Source organism: Mesoplodon densirostris, chromosome 19, assembly GCF_025265405.1.
Source record: "Mesoplodon densirostris isolate mMesDen1 chromosome 19, mMesDen1 primary haplotype, whole genome shotgun sequence".
In the NCBI taxonomy this organism is placed as follows: domain Eukaryota; kingdom Metazoa; phylum Chordata; class Mammalia; order Artiodactyla; family Ziphiidae; genus Mesoplodon; species Mesoplodon densirostris.
The window spans coordinates 51,205,072-51,223,739 of record NC_082679.1 but is presented as its reverse complement, the minus strand read 5'-3'; the positions used below and the strand labels follow the sequence as shown (position 1 = coordinate 51,223,739).

Below are 18,668 nucleotides of genomic sequence, written 5' to 3'. Positions count from 1 at the left end.
CCGCCCTTATTAAATATGACCGATCTCTTTAACTTCTCCTTCCCACATCCCAACTAGAGGCGGGGCGTCGTCTCTTAGACTAAGCGTGATTGGTCGTCAGGAGACTCGGAAGTGTCTCTGATCAGAGCCGCAGATAAAGACAGTCTAGCCTTGTAAGCGTTCTATCCCGCACTAGGAACGGGCGTTTTTCGGGCTGCTCTCGATGGTATCTTTGGATGGATAGAGGGGGGCCGCGCAAAGTCTTATGGGACAATAATGGCCGCTTTCAAGGTGCGGGTTTTGGCTCTCTGAGGCGGTCTGAGCGAGGAGTGGCGGCGCCAGCGCCCCAGAATCCGGGACAGAAGGTCCCGAGAGTCGGGCTTGGTGAGGTGAGTGTCCCTTCTTCCTTTCCGACCCTTTCTTCGCCAATCGTGGCGGCTCCAAGCGGCAGATCTCGGCCCCTCGCTCAGGTTCGGGCCCAGGTTTGGAAAGTCTTGTCCCTGTCACCCAACTTGCGTTACTCACCTTAGGGATGCTGCCAAGTCCTGCAAGACCGGCCTTTCTCCTTGCTCAGGTCAGATCCAGCTTCCTGGCTTGGCCTCGCAGAAGTCCAGGGATGCTGCCCGGGGGATCACCCTGCTCACTTCCTTAGATCTTCCTATTAGCCCACTCCCAGACGGACACCGACCCCAGCAGGGCTCCTTTTGTCTTCCTCTTCTCTCTCACAGTGGTATCTCTACCAGGTGATATCTTTTACTAGAATATCAACTCCAAAAAGTTCGGGATTTTTGTCTGATTTGTTCTCTTCTTTATCTCTAATGCCCAGAACAGCGATTGGCTCACAGAAAGCACTCAGTAATTGTTGAATGAATGTATCAAGTTTTTTCTTCATTATTTTTCTTGTACCTCTTGTGGCTTCTTTGCCACTAATTATTCTTCACAAGCCTACACTTAGCTTCTTATTTACTTTTCTCAGCTGTTAGTTGTCCTGTTTGTCAGACTCCTTTTCCTGTGCTGCTGGCATCTTTCTTTGTTGTCCCTAGAAATTTCTGGCTCCCTGTTTCCTTTAATCAGTTTAAACCCATTCATTCATTTATTCCTCAAACGTTTATTTTGCTAGGCACTGGGCAAAGCAGTCAACAAGACAGACAAGGTTCTCTCTCCTGCATAAAATGACATTCTAGAAGTATATTTTCTAGTTCAGACTACTGAGCAGAGCATGTAAATCCTACCTTCCTGTTTAGATTTCCTCACATGAATATAGATGTCACCAATAGGTAGCTTTCCCTTTTCTCTTCTGCCTGATGAAATTTTTAAAAATGCAACTGTTGTTCATACTATATGTTCAGTCTGTTTAGCAATATTCTTCTATAGAGCTGTATATGTTAATTAGAGCTGGGTGAAACATTCTGGATTCTGGTGGTACCCTATCCCTTGACAGTTCTTTGCTTTACTGGCTTGTTGGAATGAGGGAAATTATTCAAGCACTCAGAATGGGATATGTTTATAAGTAGATTGTGTATAGTGGGAGGTAAAGAGGAATTTGTTATAAGTTGAGTGCCAGAAAATCCTACAGTTAACTACTTTTCAGAAATATCATTTCCTATCCTGGTGATTCTCATTAATTGTTTTTTTTTTTTTTTTTTTGGTGAACTTGAATTGTTACTAAATAGATTTCGACTGCTGTGAGAGAAGTGTTTTCTACAAAACACAATCCATTAAAGTATGGATCACATGGATGGTAGTCTTATACATCAACAACTCTGCTATGTCTGTAGTTTAAAGGAAGGGAGAGGAGGAAGAACTTGTGTAAAAAAATGGTGAGGGACCCAAATCAGTACCTTGGAGCACAGCAAGTGAAATAATGTAACGATGACATTTATGTAACTCTTCATGGTTACAGAGTGCTTTCACATACACTTTCTTGTTTGATGCTCACAGTAACTCCATGGATTAGATAGAGCAAAAAGTACTTCCATTTTGCAGGTGTAGAAATTATGCCTAACCAAAGATTAAGTTATTTGCTTACAATCACAAGTAGAAAATGTCAACAGCCTGGGTTCTAACAGGTTTCTGATTTAAAATCTAGTGGTGTTTTCCCTAAACTCCCTTTATAGATGCCATAATGCTCTAGTAAGTGTCCCTTAGTGAGGTCTGTTCTTGCCTGGATGATACCCTCTTGGATCCTGGTGTGTGTGTGTGTATCTGTTTCTGACGTGTGTTGGGGTGGAAGTAGGAAGATCTTTTGAGATTGTCGATGACTTGATGGACAGGTCTTGGTAAGAGGTAACTAAAGGAATTCTGATCTTGAGGGGGAGGTCAACCCCCCAGAGATCCATATACCTACAGTTATTCTGGGATGTAGCAGAGCCAAGCCTTTTCCCTTCTTATGTCTGATATCAAATGGTTTGTTTTCCTTCCAGAGAAATCCCAGAGCCTGTCATGGAGGACACCAGCGAGGATGCCTCGATCCATCGATTGGAAGGCACTGATGTGGACTCCCAGGTTGGCGGTCTTATTTTCAGGACCAAAAGTGCATCTAGTGAGCAGCATGTCTTCAAGGCCCCTGCTCCCCGCCCTTCATTGCTGGGACTAGACTTGTTGGCTTCCCTGAAAAGGAGGGAGAAAGAGGAGAAGGATGATGGGGAGGACAAGAAGAAGTCCAGAATCTCTTCCTATAAGGACTGGGAAGAGAGTAAGGATGACCAGAGGGATGCTGAGGAGGAGGGCAGTGACCAGGCTGGCCACAGTAGCCGAAAAGACAGGTAAGAGCCTTTGGGTGGACTTCCCCAGAGGGAATGAAAACGGAGGCCAGAAAATAGCGTCTCATGTTTATCTCTCAGTTTTCTTGTTGGACATTTAGGACTTTATGATTTTACTATGATTCTATAACATTGAGGCTAGATAGGAATTGGTATTTTCTTCAGATCTGGGGGAAGACTCAAAGGCACCTAAAGAGTAGATGATGGAGATTAGAAGCGCTTATGGTTGTTGCCATATGCAAACCTGCCGTACCAGGGAGATAAAGTGGAAAAGGCCAGGTCACATGTTTGACCTGGCCAAAGGTTTGGGGCAGGTTTTTCTTCCATGGATAAGCCCTTTACCAGCCGCCCTCCCTGTTTCAGACATTATCGATCTGCTCGGGTAGAGACTCCATCCCATCCTGGTGGTGTGAGTGAAGAGTTTTGGGAACGCAGTCGGCAGAGAGAGCGGGAGTGGCGGGAACATGGTGTCTACGCCTCGTCCAAAGAAGAAAAGGATCGGAAGAAGGAGAGGTCGAGGGATCGAGACTGTGACCGCAGGAGAGACAGAGGTGAACTGCCCAGCAGAGTTCCTGGTGCCTGCTAAGCACCTGAATTAACACGTCGGCCTTTTTCCTGTTGTGGGAGTTTTTATAACACCCGTTAATTAGGGAACTCCATTTTCATGTCAGCCTGGTTGGTTTTGACCCTGTTGGTATTGGGATTAGCAGGCAGTTTAAGAAAAGAGCTGTTACTTGCAACATAGCTGCTTTGCTTGAGTGTGTGGTCCCCATTTTATCCTGAAAATTGGTGATAAAGGTGAAAATGAGTAATATGTTTGAGAAATCAGTTGACACTAGTGTTGGCGAGAGAAAAAGGACGGTGCTGTGGAGCAAAGCTAGACATAAAATCCAGTACTGGCTTTCCTCAGTGTTGTTTGAGTTCTGTAGCTGGTAGGCTTGTAACTATTAAATAACTATTCATTATAGACTTGTAACTATTCTTTTTTGAATTCTTGCAGGAAAATAACTGTTACTGTGAGTTTGAAACTTTCTAGCCAGTAACTAATTTTTGTCCTTGAAAGAATGGGGATTTGTGAGTTTCAGGAGCCCATGGATCGCATTAGAGCAGTGAGGTTGCACCTGTGAGTGAGTGGGGAGGCCTGTCCTTTCTCTAGGGTGAAGATGGGTGGAAGTCAGGATGGGACACCTGTTTTCTAAACTCTGCCGGTGACTCCTCACAGATGAGCGGGATAGAAACAGGCACGGCAGCAGGTCAGAGCGAGATGGAGGGTCAGAGCGCGGCGGCAGAAGAAACGAACCCGAGAGCCCCCGACACCGGCCTAAAGGTAGTCTGAGCTGTTGCTTGTGGTCGTTTGTGAGAGCCCAGTGTATGAGAGGCAGGGTGAGTGACTCTCATCCTCAGTGGAATTGGGTTGGAATTCCTGATTCCACCATGAATTTCTGGAAATACTTGGTTCTGAGTCAGTTGATTCAGTTGGGAAGGCCGTGGACTTCTCTGGGGAGACAGATATGCTCCCTTAACATGATTTGCCCGTTTGCTGAGTGGCCAGTTTTCCAAATGGTAGGAAAGACTAGGGAGCTGGGGGTCGGTGGGGTAGGGGCAGAAGAAGGTTTTAATACAAAGAAATATGTACGTTCAAGAGGGATGTGCTGCAGAGATAAACGGGACATTCCTTAAACTGTTATGAGCACAGATGAAAACTGGACCGTTAAAATTCAGATATCTTTAAAAGCTGTCAAAACCATCTTATCCATTGCAAATAGGTGCAAAGTTTATAAATAGTAAAAGAAATTTGGTGAATTGACTTTCACCTAATGGCTCTATAGCCATGTCTTAGACGTTTCCTGTGGATATGTCTTTTGTGGCCCAGATGCAGCCACCCCTTCAAGGTCTACCTGGGATGAAGAGGACAGTGGCTATGGCTCCTCCAAGCGCTCACAGTGGGAATCGCCCTCCCCAACGCCTTCCTATCGGGATTCTGAGCGGAGTCATCGGCTGTCCAGTCGAGATAGGGACAGGTGATGTTCTGGGTGGAGCAGCCCAGGTTCTCTGGGTGGGCGGCACAGGGTGGGCGTGATTGGGGCTGGGAGGGCAGATGGTGGCTGGAGAACACATCTCAGCTTAGTGACTATTTAGTGAGGCTGGTTATACTGTTTCCCAGGTCTGTAAGGAGCAGGTACTCAGACGACACACCTCTGCCAACCCCATCCTACAAATACAATGAGTGGGCCGATGACAGAAGACACCTGGGGTCCACCCCACGTCTGTCCAGGGGCCGAGGTAAGGCAGGGTGGAAGTGGGAAGCAGGAAGCAGGGTCGCTCTTCCTGGTGGGGCTGGACAAAGCCGGGCTGGGGCTGTGCTGCTTGGCAGGTCTGTGTGAGGCCACTGGGGATGAGCTGGGACCGTGCAGACTGACCTGCTACGTGTTCTCCCGCAGGGAGACGTGAGGATGGCGAAGAAGGAATTGCATTTGACACAGAAGAGGAGCGGCAGCAATGGGAGGATGACCAGAGGGTAAAAACTACATCTTCGAGGGACTGAATGAGGGGTGGTGGCCATCTGTCAGTGAGTGGGTGACCGGGGGTGTCTGAGCACAAGCGTCATGGGTTACACTGTAGTGGAACCGGACGTTGAGCCACGTTCAGTCTCGAAACCCTGGAATATCTTTCCAGGCAAAGGCTCTGTGGTGAAACTTCTCACCAAATGCAGGTCAGACTTAACTTTTTCGGCTGTGTGCTGGTGCCACCGTGTGGTAAATGTAAGAAGTGCTGTCATGGTGGGCTGCGCTGTAAACTGTGCTTCTCTAGGTGGCTCGTCTTACAGCCTCTCTTGCGCCTCTCCCAAGGATTGCTATGCTGCACCAGTGACTTCTTACCAAACACCTCCTCCCCTTCTGGCCACGTCTTCCGCAGAAACTCGATCTGTGCCTTGTTCTTATTGCTTTGTCTCTTGTGCCGCAGCAAGCTGACCGGGACTGGTACATGATGGATGAGGGATATGATGAGTTCCACAACCCCTTGGCCTACTCCTCCGAGGACTACGTGAGGAGGCGGGAGCAGCATCTGCACAAACAGAAGCAGAAGCGCATTTCAGCTCAGCGGAGGCAGATCAATGAGGTGAGGCTGCCCACAGCACGTGGAGCAGATTCAGCTGGAGAAGCGGCAGGTCACATGCACCTGCCGACGGCACGGCTTGTCTCCCCGCTGCTGAAGTCACAGACTTAGCGATTCCTCTGGAGGCAGAGGGGTGGGCAGGGAACTTATCAGTAACTTAAGAAAAACCCAACCCAAATCACGACTTCCGTCTTCTGCAGTGGTTCCTGGAGGGGTGCTGTTGATGGGAACTGGGAGGTCAGGCCCCGGCTCTGCGGTGCGTCCTTTGTGTCTCTGAGCGGGGCCAGAGACAGTCGCCATTTGTGTATCCATATAGAGTTTCTGCCTTAGATATAACGGGTTGCTTCTGGGAAGAGTACTGCAGGTGATTTGGGATCAGCGATTCTTCTGTCTAAGGAGCTGCAGGGTAGAGAGGCCCGTGACATCTCCGCAGCCCCTGTGGCCCTTCCGTCAGGACCCTCTGCGTGGCCTCGCCTGGGACCTTTCAGGATGGCCTTGCAGTTGCAGTCTTAACGTGGCCTCCCCTGTGTCCTCACAGGATAACGAACGCTGGGAGACCAACCGCATGCTCACCAGCGGGGTGGTGCATCGGCTGGAGGTGGACGACGACTTTGAAGAGGACAGTGCAGCCAAGGTCCATCTGATGGTGCATAACCTGGTGCCTCCCTTTCTGGATGGGCGCATCGTCTTCACCAAGCAGGTGAGGGTCCTCTGTTGTCAGAGAGAAGAACGCTCAGAGAAGCCTGAAATGGGAAAAGAAAGAAAGGGAAAGGAAAGGAGAGGAAAAAAGCCGCATCATGATAGGAGTAGGGTAGCAACCCTTCATTTACTAGGGCCAGTACGAAGTGGACCTTTGTGTTGAGTTTAATGGTCAGCACAGAATTTCTCTTTTTCCTCAACCTCCTGCAGCCAGAGCCTGTGATTCCAGTCAAGGACGCCACTTCTGACCTGGCCATTATCGCTAGAAAAGGCAGTCAAACAGTGCGGAAGCACAGGGAGCAAAAGGAACGCAAAAAGGTTGGTTTCTCGTCTTCTAGGACCAGAGAGTATCTGCCTATTTTTCTGTTTTTTTGTTTTTGTTTTTCTTCTTTTTAAAGATCACGTTCCACCTCACAGGTAGGGTTCCTATTGGCAGTTAGAGGAAATTCATAGAGCAAGAAACAGCCCTTGTGGGAGGGTATTGCATTCCTCCTCCAGGGCCTCAGTTAAGATAATCCGGGGCCTGGTGTCTCAGGAGCTTCAGGCATAAGATTGGGAGGCACGGCTTGGTGCCTCTGCTGCCTTGTGGGAATTTACTGCCTGCTAGATGAAGCCTGTTGTCAGATGGGATTGATTTTCTGTGGACCACAGTTGTGCCACGGGATGGAGCAGGTTGACTTTTTGTGTCTTTTTCAGGCTCAACACAAACACTGGGAACTGGCTGGAACCAAACTGGGAGATATAATGGGTGTCAAAAAAGAGGAAGAGCCGGATAAAGCTCTGACAGAGGACGGTAAAGTGGACTACAGGTAGGAGTCTCGCCAGCAGCGGGTGTCTCTGAAGATGGGGCCTCAAGGGGTCCGATAGGATTCGTCACTCACGAATAGGAAAATGATGTCATTTTGAGTCTCTGGTCCCTTCCTCCTGGTCTTTTCAACTTTTCTGAGATAACATTCCTACTGTCGCCCCTGATACTGCAGGAGCTTCTTCTGTGCCAGGCAGCACCACAGAATTCAACAGATATTATCATTAGATTCTCATGACAGTCCCATGGGACAGGTGTAATCTTTCCCATTTTTCATGTGCGTAGGATGAGGTCCAGGGAGGTTAAGTAACTTGTTTGAGGTCACCCAGCTAGTAACTGGTGGAGTGAGGATCGCACCCAGACAGTCTCGTTTCAGAGCCCACACTCTTAGCCACTCTGCTAGAGTGCCTTTCAGATGCTCAGTGTGGGAGAGTGTGCCTTGCACCCTTAGATTTTAGTTCAATCTAAGGAAGAACTATTTTTAACAGAGATTTGAAAGTAGAAAGGGTTGTCTTCTCAGGTAGTGACTTCCCCACTCATAGAGGTATTTAAGCAGATGTTGGATAACTGCTTATTGGGCTTTCCTCATTGTGTAGGTGGCTGAACTCAAATGTCCCTTCTGAATCTCAGTGAACACTCTGAAATCCTACAAAACTGTCATCTGAGTTAATAATTCTCTATAACCCTGTGAGAAGTGAGAAGTTGGTGCTATTGATCAGCCCTTGTTAGTTTCTAGTTAATTTAATCCCATAGGTGTTCATTGTTAGCTGAACCGGGAATGACTGGGATGTTAGAAACAGGAAGCTTGACAGAGCGTGGGCTCAGTCTGTTGGAGGAAAAGTCTCTTGGGGAAGGGATGAGTGGAGACTGTAGACTAATGTAGGTAAGGTAGGACTGGTTCCTTTTGCGCTCTGCAGCCTGGGGATGTACGTGTGTTGGATACTTGAGCGCTTTCAGTGGAAGCTGTAGGTAAACATCAAGTGGGATTGTTCTCACAGTTCTTTAAAAATAAAGCCTTATGGACTCTGCTGTCCCACCAAGAGGTGGGAGGGAGTCTGACCTTGGTCATGACTGTAACCACAACTCCTCCTTTCAGCCTGTTAAGTGTGGTGCTGACATTGCCCAGGGTTGTTCCATATAAGGTAATGACCTGTGGATTTCAGCTCCTCTTCTGGCTGAAGTCTTTCAGGGCAGAGGATTTGCCACTGGCTAATCTGTAGCTCCTCTGAGCCCTCTGCAGCTGTCTGTCCTGGGGGCGTTCAGCAGGTTTTGGATGATGGATTCTCAGACAGCAGTCTGGTCCCTTAGGCCAGAGGAGGTGAGCAGCACCTGGCAGCTCTAGCGTCTCACAGATACACTGCATACTTGAAGCAGTGCTCACTTCTGGGTGTAGGAAGCGGGGCAGTCACCCAGTCAGGAGAGAAGATGTGGGAAACGGTGCAGGGCGCTTAGGCTGCTGTGTGTCCTCAGGACAGAGCAGAAGTTTGCAGACCACATGAAGAAAAAGAGCGAAGCCAGCAGTGAATTCGCAAAGAAGAAGTCTATTCTGGAGCAGAGGCAGTACCTGCCCATCTTTGCTGTGCAGCAGGAACTGCTCACGATTATCAGGTAACTGCGTCCACCCCGGGTCGGGATTCCACTGTTGAAGCAGGTGTCCCATTTTCTCCTGTGTGTACTCTGTAGCTCTTTTTCTCTTGGGTATGACATCTGATGGAGAAGGGAAAGGATTCTTTCCCTTCACCTGGGTGCCCTGGGCTACCCTGCTTGAAGTAAGCAAGACGGCATCGTTTTGTTTCAGTTCATTTGTTTAAACCATACTGTCTTCCAGACTTTTTAGAGGGTGTTTCAGTATGAGACCGTTTTCCCAGGGAAATCCTCCTCCCTGCGCAGGCACGCTCCTTGGATAGCCGCAGGTGGGGGTAGGAGGTGGCCTTCCACTCGGGCTGATTCACCCTTTATCTTCTCTTCCTTGCAGAGATAATAGTATCGTGATCGTGGTTGGGGAGACAGGCAGTGGTAAGACCACTCAGCTGACCCAGTACCTGCACGAAGACGGTTACACGGACTATGGGATGATCGGGTGCACCCAGCCCCGCCGTGTGGCTGCCATGTCGGTGGCCAAGAGAGTCAGTGAAGAGATGGGGGGCAACCTTGGTGAGGAGGTGAGTGGGCGCAAGGGCTGAGCTGTGTAGTTCTTGCCCGGTAGCTTCTGTCATTTGGGCTGATCTGCTGAGGCCTGGACCCAGCTCGGGGTGTGCAGTGGCGACTGGGCGCCCAGAGCTTCTGAGCGGTCTCTCTGGCCTCCAGGTGGGTTATGCCATCCGTTTCGAAGACTGCACTTCAGAAAGCACCTTGATCAAGTACATGACTGATGGGATCCTGCTGCGAGAGTCCCTCCGGGAAGCAGACCTTGATCACTACAGCGCGATCATCATGGATGAGGCCCACGAGCGCTCCCTCAACACCGACGTGCTCTTTGGGCTGCTCCGGGAGGTGAGGGCTGCGGGTCCAGCCTCTGTGCCTGTGGGGCTTGGACCACCGCCCTGCCAGGAGTTAGTGGCGAGGCACTCCAGGCGGGCTGGGGTCTAGCCTGGGGAAGCTGAGGGGGTCTTTGACAGGCTGAGTTGCCCCTGAGGCCCTTGGCTGCAGGTTCAGACCTGGTGGTGGTTTACTCTGTTCTTGCTCAGCTGAGTGACTCATGGTTCTCCTGGCTGTGGCTGCACGGCTTCAGTTCAGGATTGTTATGAATCTAATGAGCCATCCGTCAGCTTTGACTTCTGTTTCATTTGGTAGTGATGCCGATGAGACTAGAGGGCAGAAGCCAAGGGTCCCAAAACTGTGGGGAAAGCCTCTGACTGACTTCTTCTATTAGGTGGTGGCTCGGCGCTCAGACCTGAAGCTCATTGTCACATCGGCCACCATGGATGCAGAGAAATTTGCTTCCTTTTTTGGGAATGTCCCCATCTTCCACATCCCTGGTCGTACCTTCCCTGTTGACATCCTCTTCAGCAAGGTACTGAGGCCCTGTTTTGGAACTGACCTGACCTTTGTTGAGGAGCTGGTTGGGGGATGTGGAGTGGCACACTGAGTCGGGAGAGGTTTTGTGGGGACCCTGGGAGCCTGCAGCTATAGGGCTTGAAGGCGAAGGACTGTGCTCTGGGGAGGTTTCGCTTGATTGTTTCTTTGGAGTGGACGCGCAGGGCTCAGGGAGGGCCGTCAGGCCCGTCTGCAGGTGCGGCAGCCCTGAGAGTTCATCGGCTCTAGCCCCTGACCAGGAACTGGGTTGCCAGTTCCCAGTGGGGGCTTGGCCTGCATTCCCTCTGACGGTGTCCCTCACTGGTTTGCAGACCCCCCAGGAGGATTATGTGGAGGCTGCAGTGAAGCAGTCTCTGCAGGTGCATCTGTCGGGGGCCCCTGGGGACATCCTTATCTTCATGCCTGGCCAAGAGGACATCGAGGTGCGTGCCTCAGTCATGACTGGGATGAACGGGTGTGTCCTTCGTGTGAGAACTGGGGGATCTGGTGTCTCACAGCTCCTCTCTGTGCCCTCAGGTGACCTCAGACCAGATTGTGGAGCATCTGGAAGAACTGGAGAACGCGCCCGCCTTGGCTGTGCTGCCCATCTATTCCCAGCTGCCTTCTGACCTCCAGGCCAAAATCTTCCAGAAGGTGAGATTGGTCCCCACCTTGGGATTCCCCCAGACTCCCCCAAAGGAGGGCAAGAGGGAGGGTGTTACTTTTCTGGCACAGGTGGGGTGTACTTTTCTCCTTGTGGGGTTTTTCCTACCTGAAGGCCTACAGCCTTCCCACCATGAGTGTCCTGTCCGGCTCCAGGCTCCGGATGGCGTTCGGAAGTGTATTGTCGCCACCAACATTGCTGAGACCTCTCTGACTGTCGATGGCATCATGTTTGTTATCGATTCTGGTTATTGTAAATTAAAGGTAAGAGGAGACACAGGCACCGGGGCCCTGGGCCCTCACCCAAAGCTAACTCAGCCAAGGGGGTGGGAAGGCAGGCCCTGGGTCCTTGGCCCTCAAACGACGATTGCTCATGGAAGTGGTGGTGGTGTTTATTGAGTGCTGGTTTTGCCATGTGCTTGATTCATTCCATCCTTGTGATAACTCAAGGTAGACAGTTTACATAGCTCGATAGAGATTGCGGAGCTGGTGTTTAGGGGAAATTTCTTGAGGTTCCTGGTTCTGAAAGATGGCTGCTTACATCGCTTCATTCTGTGATGTGTAGCAACCAGGGTTTGTGTTTGTCTCAAGCCTGCCTCCCTTTCCCCCCTCACTCTGTCCTTAGTCAGGTCTTTGCTGTCCCCTCCTAGGTCTTCAACCCCAGGATTGGCATGGATGCTCTGCAGATCTACCCCATCAGCCAGGCCAATGCCAACCAGAGGTCGGGGCGAGCCGGCAGGACGGGCCCAGGTCAGTGTTTCAGGTAGGAGCCCTGTGCTAGCCTGCTTTCTGGGGTGGAGCCCCAGCTGGGGTGGGAAGGCTTGGACTGTGATCCTGCAGAGAGGTGATCCCTGAGGCCGGGAACCAGTGGTGGGGCTGCCACTTGTTGGTTCTCTCATCACATGCTGCTGAGTGGAAGAAGCTGCCTTCCCAGGCAGCCCTGAAGTCTGAGCAGCCTTGGGTTTTAGGAAGACCTGTGTTGAAGGTATCTGCAGCGGATGACCAGTGATTACAGTGGGCCTCCTCCCAGAAGATAAATGTGAACAAATTACAGCACCGGTTCTTTTTTTCCTCCTCCAATTACTCTCTCTCTCTCTTTTGTTCCAATTTGTAAAAATAATGTATTAACTATAGAAATTCAGAAAATCTAGAAAAATATAAAGAAAAAAAATCCCAGCCATAATTCTAGTCCCAGGCTCATTGGTTCCAGAAATGAAACAAGTACATAGGAGACTCCAGCAGAATGGTGAATTGGCAGGGCTGAGTTTTGAGTAGGTGGAGATTTGTGATTGTAAGGGAAAGGGGGAGGTGGGGGGAAGAAATGAGGACTTCTCCTCCTTACCTGTGGCTTTCATCTGCACTGGCTCTTCTGGGTGCACAAGCCCAGTGTTGGTCCCTGTGTAGACAGCCCGGCATATTTGAGGGGCTCAGCCGGGCAGCATGGTGGGAAGTGCGGCAGGACTGCGTCTTCTCCCCCGCAGGCTCTACACCCAGAGCGCCTACAAGAATGAGCTCTTGACCACCACGGTGCCTGAGATCCAGCGGACCAACCTGGCCAACGTGGTGCTGCTGCTCAAGTCCCTGGGGGTGCAGGACCTGCTGCAGTTCCACTTCATGGACCCGCCCCCGGAGGACAACATGCTCAACTCCATGTATCAGCTCTGGATCCTCGGGGCCCTGGATAACACAGGTGCTGTGGCCCCGGGAGCCGGGCAGGGCCCCATGGGCTCTGGCGCCTGGGTTCTCCCTCTTACGGCACTGTGTCCACTGACAGTGCGGATTTACTCCTCTCTCCCAGGCGGTCTGACCTCGACCGGGCGGCTGATGGTGGAGTTCCCGCTGGACCCGGCCCTGTCCAAGATGCTCATCGTGTCCTGTGACATGGGCTGCAGCTCCGAGATCCTGCTCATCGTGTCCATGCTCTCGGTCCCAGCCATCTTCTACAGGCCCAAGGTGGGTGATGCTGTCCGGCTCCTCCCCTCTCAGGGGTCTCGGGAGGTTATGGGCTCAAGGAAGGTTGAGGGAGGGGGGTAGTTTCTCTCTGTGTTGTTAAGACAGAGTGGAGGGAGGGGCAGGAATCGGTTTCCAAAGAGTGGTTTTGCTGTTTTATGTTAAGCCGGTTGGGGTAGGGGAAGGGATGGGCTAGATCCATGGTTCTCAGGGAGTGTTTTGCAGTTTTTTCTAGGATGGCTGTGCCTGAGCCCTCACATTTTAGAATAAATATTTTGTTGTAAACTAATTTATTTTTCCTATATTGGCAGGGCACTATGTTGATGTGTTTTTAGGTGTGGTGAGGGTAGATGATAGTGTGAGATAGCTCCTCTCATTGGACCTGGACTTCCCTTTTTCCTTCCTAGGGCCGAGAGGAGGAGAGCGATCAAATCCGGGAGAAGTTCGCAGTCCCTGAGAGTGACCATCTGACCTACCTGAACGTCTACCTGCAGTGGAAGAACAACAATTACTCTACCATCTGGTGTAACGATCATTTCATCCATGCCAAGGCCATGCGGAAGGTGGGGGCAGTGGCCGAGACAAGCAGCATGTTGGGAGGAGGGTTGGGATGCAGGGAAGGAGGGCTCTGTCCTTGTTCACCTGTGTCCTGCTCTAGGTCCGGGAGGTGCGGGCTCAGCTCAAGGACATCATGGTGCAGCAGCGGATGAGCCTGGCCTCGTGTGGCACCGACTGGGACATTGTCAGGAAGTGTATCTGTGCTGCCTATTTCCACCAGGCAGCCAAGCTCAAGGTGAGCCCAGTGGAGCTATGGCCCCTCTGGGCCTGATACTTCTTTCGAGGGCAGAGGTCTCCTGTCTCATTGTACAGTCCTGCAGATCTGGGCTTCCCCCAGAAGCCTGTGTCAAGACAGTATTGGACTGGGTAGCTGCCCAGATGTGCAGTGTTTTGCTGTGTAGCCACCTGTTGCATCTCTTCCCTAGGGAATCGGGGAGTATGTGAATATCCGGACAGGCATGCCCTGCCACCTGCACCCCACCAGCTCCCTCTTTGGAATGGGCTACACCCCAGACTACATTGTGTATCACGAGTTGGTCATGACCACCAAGGTGAGTCTTTTCCAAGGCAGCTTGCGTGACTGTAGGCCCACTTGGCTGGGCCAGGCCTTTGTAATAACCCTTTGCCGCCTTCTGGGATGGGTTTTGAGCTTGGGAGGCTTAAGGCTACATGCGTTGCTTGGAGGGAAATTAAGGTTGGTTTTCAGTTGGGGGTTTGGGGAAGTTTATATAGATACACAGTTAACCTCTAGATTCCAGTGGCCTCGGCTGTGCCAGCAGGATTGTTTCCTCCTTGCTGCCTGGGACAAGCAAGCCCTTTTGGTGTTGTTAGAAGGGTTTTCTGAGGGGCTGGGCCTTTTCTGTTGGACAATAGGGGCCTTTTTCTCAAGCATGGAGGAATTTGGATGGGAGAAGGGATTAGAATCCCAGTGTCCGTGGCTTTCCCTTGCCTTTTTCAGCCTCACAGGGCTAGGGGTAGCCCCTTTCCACATAGCTCCTAATTGTGGGACTGCCCTGGGATGGACAGCTCAAAGCATTGGCCCTTCTGTGACCACCGCTTTGTGGCCCTTCTGCCTGCAGGAGTACATGCAGTGTGTGACTGCTGTGGATGGAGAGTGGCTGGCAGAGCTGGGCCCCATGTTCTACAGCGTGAAACAGGCAGGAAAGTCTCGGCAGGTAAGGATCCTGTGCTTTTCTATGGAGGATGTTTGTCTCTGGGATCCGCTTTCCCCTCAGCCTGGTATTAAAGACACATCATCATCTGGCTTCCCTTCACTTCTCTGTCAAACATAAAAGTTGTGATCCAGGCAGGTTAGTCTGTCTGATCTCCCCCCACCCACTCCATTTGCTTGGTCTGCTGAGCCTTAAAAAAAAGACAGCTTATTATTGAAAAGTCCAAATACTCATAAAAGTGGACAAAACAGTATAATGAGCCACGAGTTCTTCACTTAGCTTCCATAATTATCAACATTCTGCCCAACCTTGTTTCTCTTATTCCCACCCCGCTCCATACATACTGAGTTTTTTCCTGGAATATTTTAAAGCATACCTCAGACATTGTATTTTTTCACCCATAAATACTTGAATATATGTGTGTCTCTAAAAGGACTTTCAAAAATTAAAACATAACCTCCGTGCAAATCTTACTCGACAGAATTAATCCTTAACGTTGCTGAAGTCTCCAGTTCTTATTTATGTTTCCTTTTTTATTCCAAAGATAATTTTTTATAATTGATTTGCTTGAATTCAGATCCAGGCGTTGAAATTTGTCATTATATATATTAAGTCTTTTATTCTGGAACAAGCTCTGCCCCCACTTGTTTTTTATGGCATTGACTTATTGGAGAAAACAGGTTGGTCATCTTGTAGAATGTTCCACGTTCTGTTTTGAGCTGATTGCTTCCTCAAGGTATTTAACTTTTGCCTCTATCCCGTGTGCTTTCTGTAAGCTAGTCATTAATCTAAAGCCTTGGTTAGATTCAGATTCAGCTGTTTTGGGTAAGGATGCATAAATGCATGTGGTGCTGTGAACCTCCTTCTAGATCCAGTCAGGAGGCACATAAGGTCTGGTGGTGCCACTTTCGAAGACACTAAGATTGCTCAGTGGTCCCACCTGACCCTCCGTTAAAAATTCTCTACCTACTTCTTGGTCTCCTAACACTCTTGGTGTCCACTGGTGGCCACCAGCTGGATGTAGGGCTGCAGAAGGCTGTGGACTTTAGCTTTCCCCCTTCTCAGCATAGTCCTCCCCACGCCGGGCCCGCACACATCTTCCTATGTCTGTCCCCTCCAGCCAGATGTCATGTCTTCTCTATTTCCTGTACTTCCTGGCATGGTTATGAACTTGGTTAGAGCATGTAAGCACTTAGCAAATTGAGTGGAGGCTGAGGCATGACAGGGTGAGGACTCAGTCATCCAATGTCTGTCTTGGATCAGTGAGAAAAGCAGGCCTCAGTGCTGGGGCAGGGAGCTGTGTGTCCCTGCCTTTGGGAGCTGGCAAGGTCTACCCAGCACCTGGCTTGCAGCAGGGAGATGGGTGCAGGCCGGCCCTCCTCACCCGCCAATCCCCAGTGACCCCAGTACCTCTCCCTTCTCTAGGAGAACCGCCGACGGGCCAAAGAGGAAGCCTCTGCCATGGAGGAGGAGATGGCACTGGCCGAGGAGCAGCTGCGGGCCCGCCGGCAGGAGCAGGAAAAGCGCAGCCCCCTGGGTAGTGTCAGGTGAGCTGTGGTCTCGGGACTCTTGTCCTGATGGAGCCCACCAGCTGGACTGACCAGGCCCTGAGGCAGGGTTGCAATTTAAGAGAGGTTAAATGTGCAGAGGTGAATTGGTGACAAGTTGACTGTGGTCACGTGGAGACGGGAGGGGTTTCGGACATACTTTCAAGGGGTGGTAATACAGCTGCAACTCCTGGTTGTTGTTTGTTACGTTGTGATGGGGCCCAAGGTGGGCTGGAGCGGCAGAGTAGGTCTCACAGCTCTACCAGCAGGCTAGGGCTTGGACACCACAGTGGAGAGGCAAGGCGGAGAGAGCCTTGGGCACCTGCGTCTGCCCTGGTGCCTAGAGTTAGACCGCACAGGTGAAGGGCACAGTCCCTGCAAGACTGCCCTCACCTCAGTCACCACCTGCAAGTTGGGGGGTACCCAGGGTCACCCTCATTTCTCACCAACTTGTTACAAATTTGGGGATCCCCATGGACTCCCTCAGGTTTGATAATTTGCTAGAACACATCGCAGAACTCAGGGAAGTACTATACATATTACAGTTTTATTATAGCAAAAGGACACAGAACCAGCCAAAGGGAGAGATGTATAAAGTGAGGTCTGAGAGGGTCTTAGATGTGAAGTCTTCCATTGTCCTTGGGGTCATGTTACCCTCCTGGCACATTACACAGAGTATTGTCACCAGGGAAGCTCACCCGAGCTTTGGTGCCCAGAGTTTTATTGGGCAGGACCCATGTGTTGACTTAGTCTCCAACCCCTTTTCCCTCCCCAGAGGCTCGGCTAATAGCACGAGGCTCAAAGCACAGCCCTCTAATCACAGGGCAGCCACCATCCTGAGTCATCTCATTTGCATAAACTATCAGATGTGGTCCACCGTGAATAACAGAGACACTCCAGTCCCTTGGGAAATTCCAAGGGTCTAGAGATACTTCCAGGAACGGGGGACAAAGCCCAGCCACAGCTGGAGTGGCGGCCTGGTGAGGTGGAAGGAAGACTACCTCCATAGCTCACCTAGGGGATATGAATGGAATTGTTAAAAAATCTCATAACCTGCCTCAGTGGATATCAGAAAGAGGTGCTATCTCATCCTGCTCCCGATCACAAATAGGGAAGGCAGGGGGAGTGGAAGTGTGCTAGGGGAGGAGACACTGCAGCCCCAAAGCCTGCTCACACACAGAAGCAGCAAGACCTCAGGCTCATCCTCCTGTGTGTCCTGGCCGGAGTGAGCAGCAGTGCGATTCCTAACCCCTCTTCTGTGTCTCCAGGTCTACAAAGATCTACACCCCAGGTCGGAAAGAGCAAGGGGAACCCATGACCCCTCGCCGCACACCAGCCCGCTTTGGCCTCTGAGCTGAGGCTGTCCCTGGAGAGGAGGGGGGCCAGGTGTTGAGTCCTGAGCCCCATGGCTGGAGCGCCCAGGCCTGCCGACAAAACCGTTTCATCTGTGTGCTTTCATTTGTGTACATCACGGCCCTGGGGGCACCTGTTGAGGCCAGGCTCTGCCATGGAGGAGGTGGGAGTTTCTCGGTGCAGGCGCGGGGCCGCAGAGCAGCCGTCAGGACCACGAGAGGTGGCCGGACCCACCATATTCAAATAAACTGTCCCCGGGACACTTGATATATAAATGACATGGCTGTGACTATGTTTTTTAAAATTCTTGTGTAAAACAGCACAACAGACCTAGGGGGAATTATAATTTGGTTATAATTCAGGATTTGGAAATAAATTTATTGTTTGTAAAATGTTATTGTATTTCTGACTCTTCTTTTCCCCTGACTGCCCTAAATCACACATTAGACAACAGGCAGAACGCTGACTTTCCTTGGATGGATCCTTCTAGAACCTTACCTCGCCCTTATTTCTGTTCTCCAGGCAGTGCCTCTTAGAGGAGGGGTTGATGGGGTGGGACTCAGCTGACAGGGAAGGAGAATGGCCTGGGGCACCAGCACCTGGCAGGGCTGGGGCAAGGCTGGCCACGATGGCCGGGAAGTGGGAGGAAGGTGAGCAGCCGCGCACCCGCTGTCCTTTCCCGTGGGCGGGTTGGCTGCTCTATTGCTCAGAATGGCCAGTTTCTACCATTATGTGTTGTCTGTTCATGGAAAATAGTGTAAACTGTTGCTTATCGGTTTTCCCGTAAAAGATGATGCTTACACTAGAATCACGAGTCTTTTCTGTTGTTAAGCAGCCTCAACAGTCGGCTGAGGCGACGTCTAGTGAGGCACATGTGGCATACACAGATGCCACAAAGTAAGTGGGGAGGCTCCCCGCCCCCAGCAGCTGTACCCGAATCTGTTTTGGCTTCTGGACTTCTGCCCAAGAATCTGTTTGCGCTTCTGTCTCCAATGCTTTCTTTTTAGCTATGGACCCTTTCCATTCAGATCTACCTTCAAGTTCCTTC

The 18,668-nt window shown here is 50.8% G+C and overlaps 1 protein-coding gene across 1 annotated transcript; it reads left to right on the top strand.

The window, feature by feature from the left end:
* The first annotated feature begins 138 nt into the window (after nucleotides 1–138).
* DHX38 (DEAH-box helicase 38) lies at nucleotides 139–18,012 on the top strand. The gene is made up of 27 exons (XM_060083900.1): nucleotides 139–368; nucleotides 2,403–2,744; nucleotides 3,105–3,292; nucleotides 3,964–4,068; nucleotides 4,615–4,762; nucleotides 4,906–5,024; nucleotides 5,183–5,259; nucleotides 5,706–5,861; nucleotides 6,397–6,558; nucleotides 6,768–6,875; nucleotides 7,254–7,366; nucleotides 8,833–8,970; nucleotides 9,338–9,524; nucleotides 9,670–9,855; nucleotides 10,235–10,375; nucleotides 10,710–10,820; nucleotides 10,915–11,031; nucleotides 11,197–11,304; nucleotides 11,691–11,803; nucleotides 12,522–12,730; nucleotides 12,839–12,993; nucleotides 13,398–13,553; nucleotides 13,649–13,783; nucleotides 13,974–14,099; nucleotides 14,628–14,723; nucleotides 16,146–16,267; nucleotides 17,536–18,012. The coding sequence occupies exons 2-27, from the start codon at nucleotides 2,422–2,424 to the stop codon at nucleotides 17,618–17,620; spliced, it is 3,684 nt and encodes a 1,227-aa protein (XP_059939883.1). The 5' UTR covers nucleotides 139–368; nucleotides 2,403–2,421; the 3' UTR covers nucleotides 17,621–18,012.
* Nucleotides 18,013–18,668: the final 656 nt, after the last annotated feature.

Coding starts and splice junctions, on each gene's coding strand:
- DHX38 (XM_060083900.1), top strand. CDS start 2,422: ATGGAGGACACCAGCGAGGATGCCTCGATCCATCGATTGGAAGGCACT. Junction 7,367..8,832: donor GACGGTAAAGTGGACTACAG/GTAGGAGTCTCG, acceptor GTGTGTCCTCAG/GACAGAGCAGAAGTTTGCAG. Junction 11,305..11,690: donor CTGGTTATTGTAAATTAAAG/GTAAGAGGAGAC, acceptor GTCCCCTCCTAG/GTCTTCAACCCCAGGATTGG.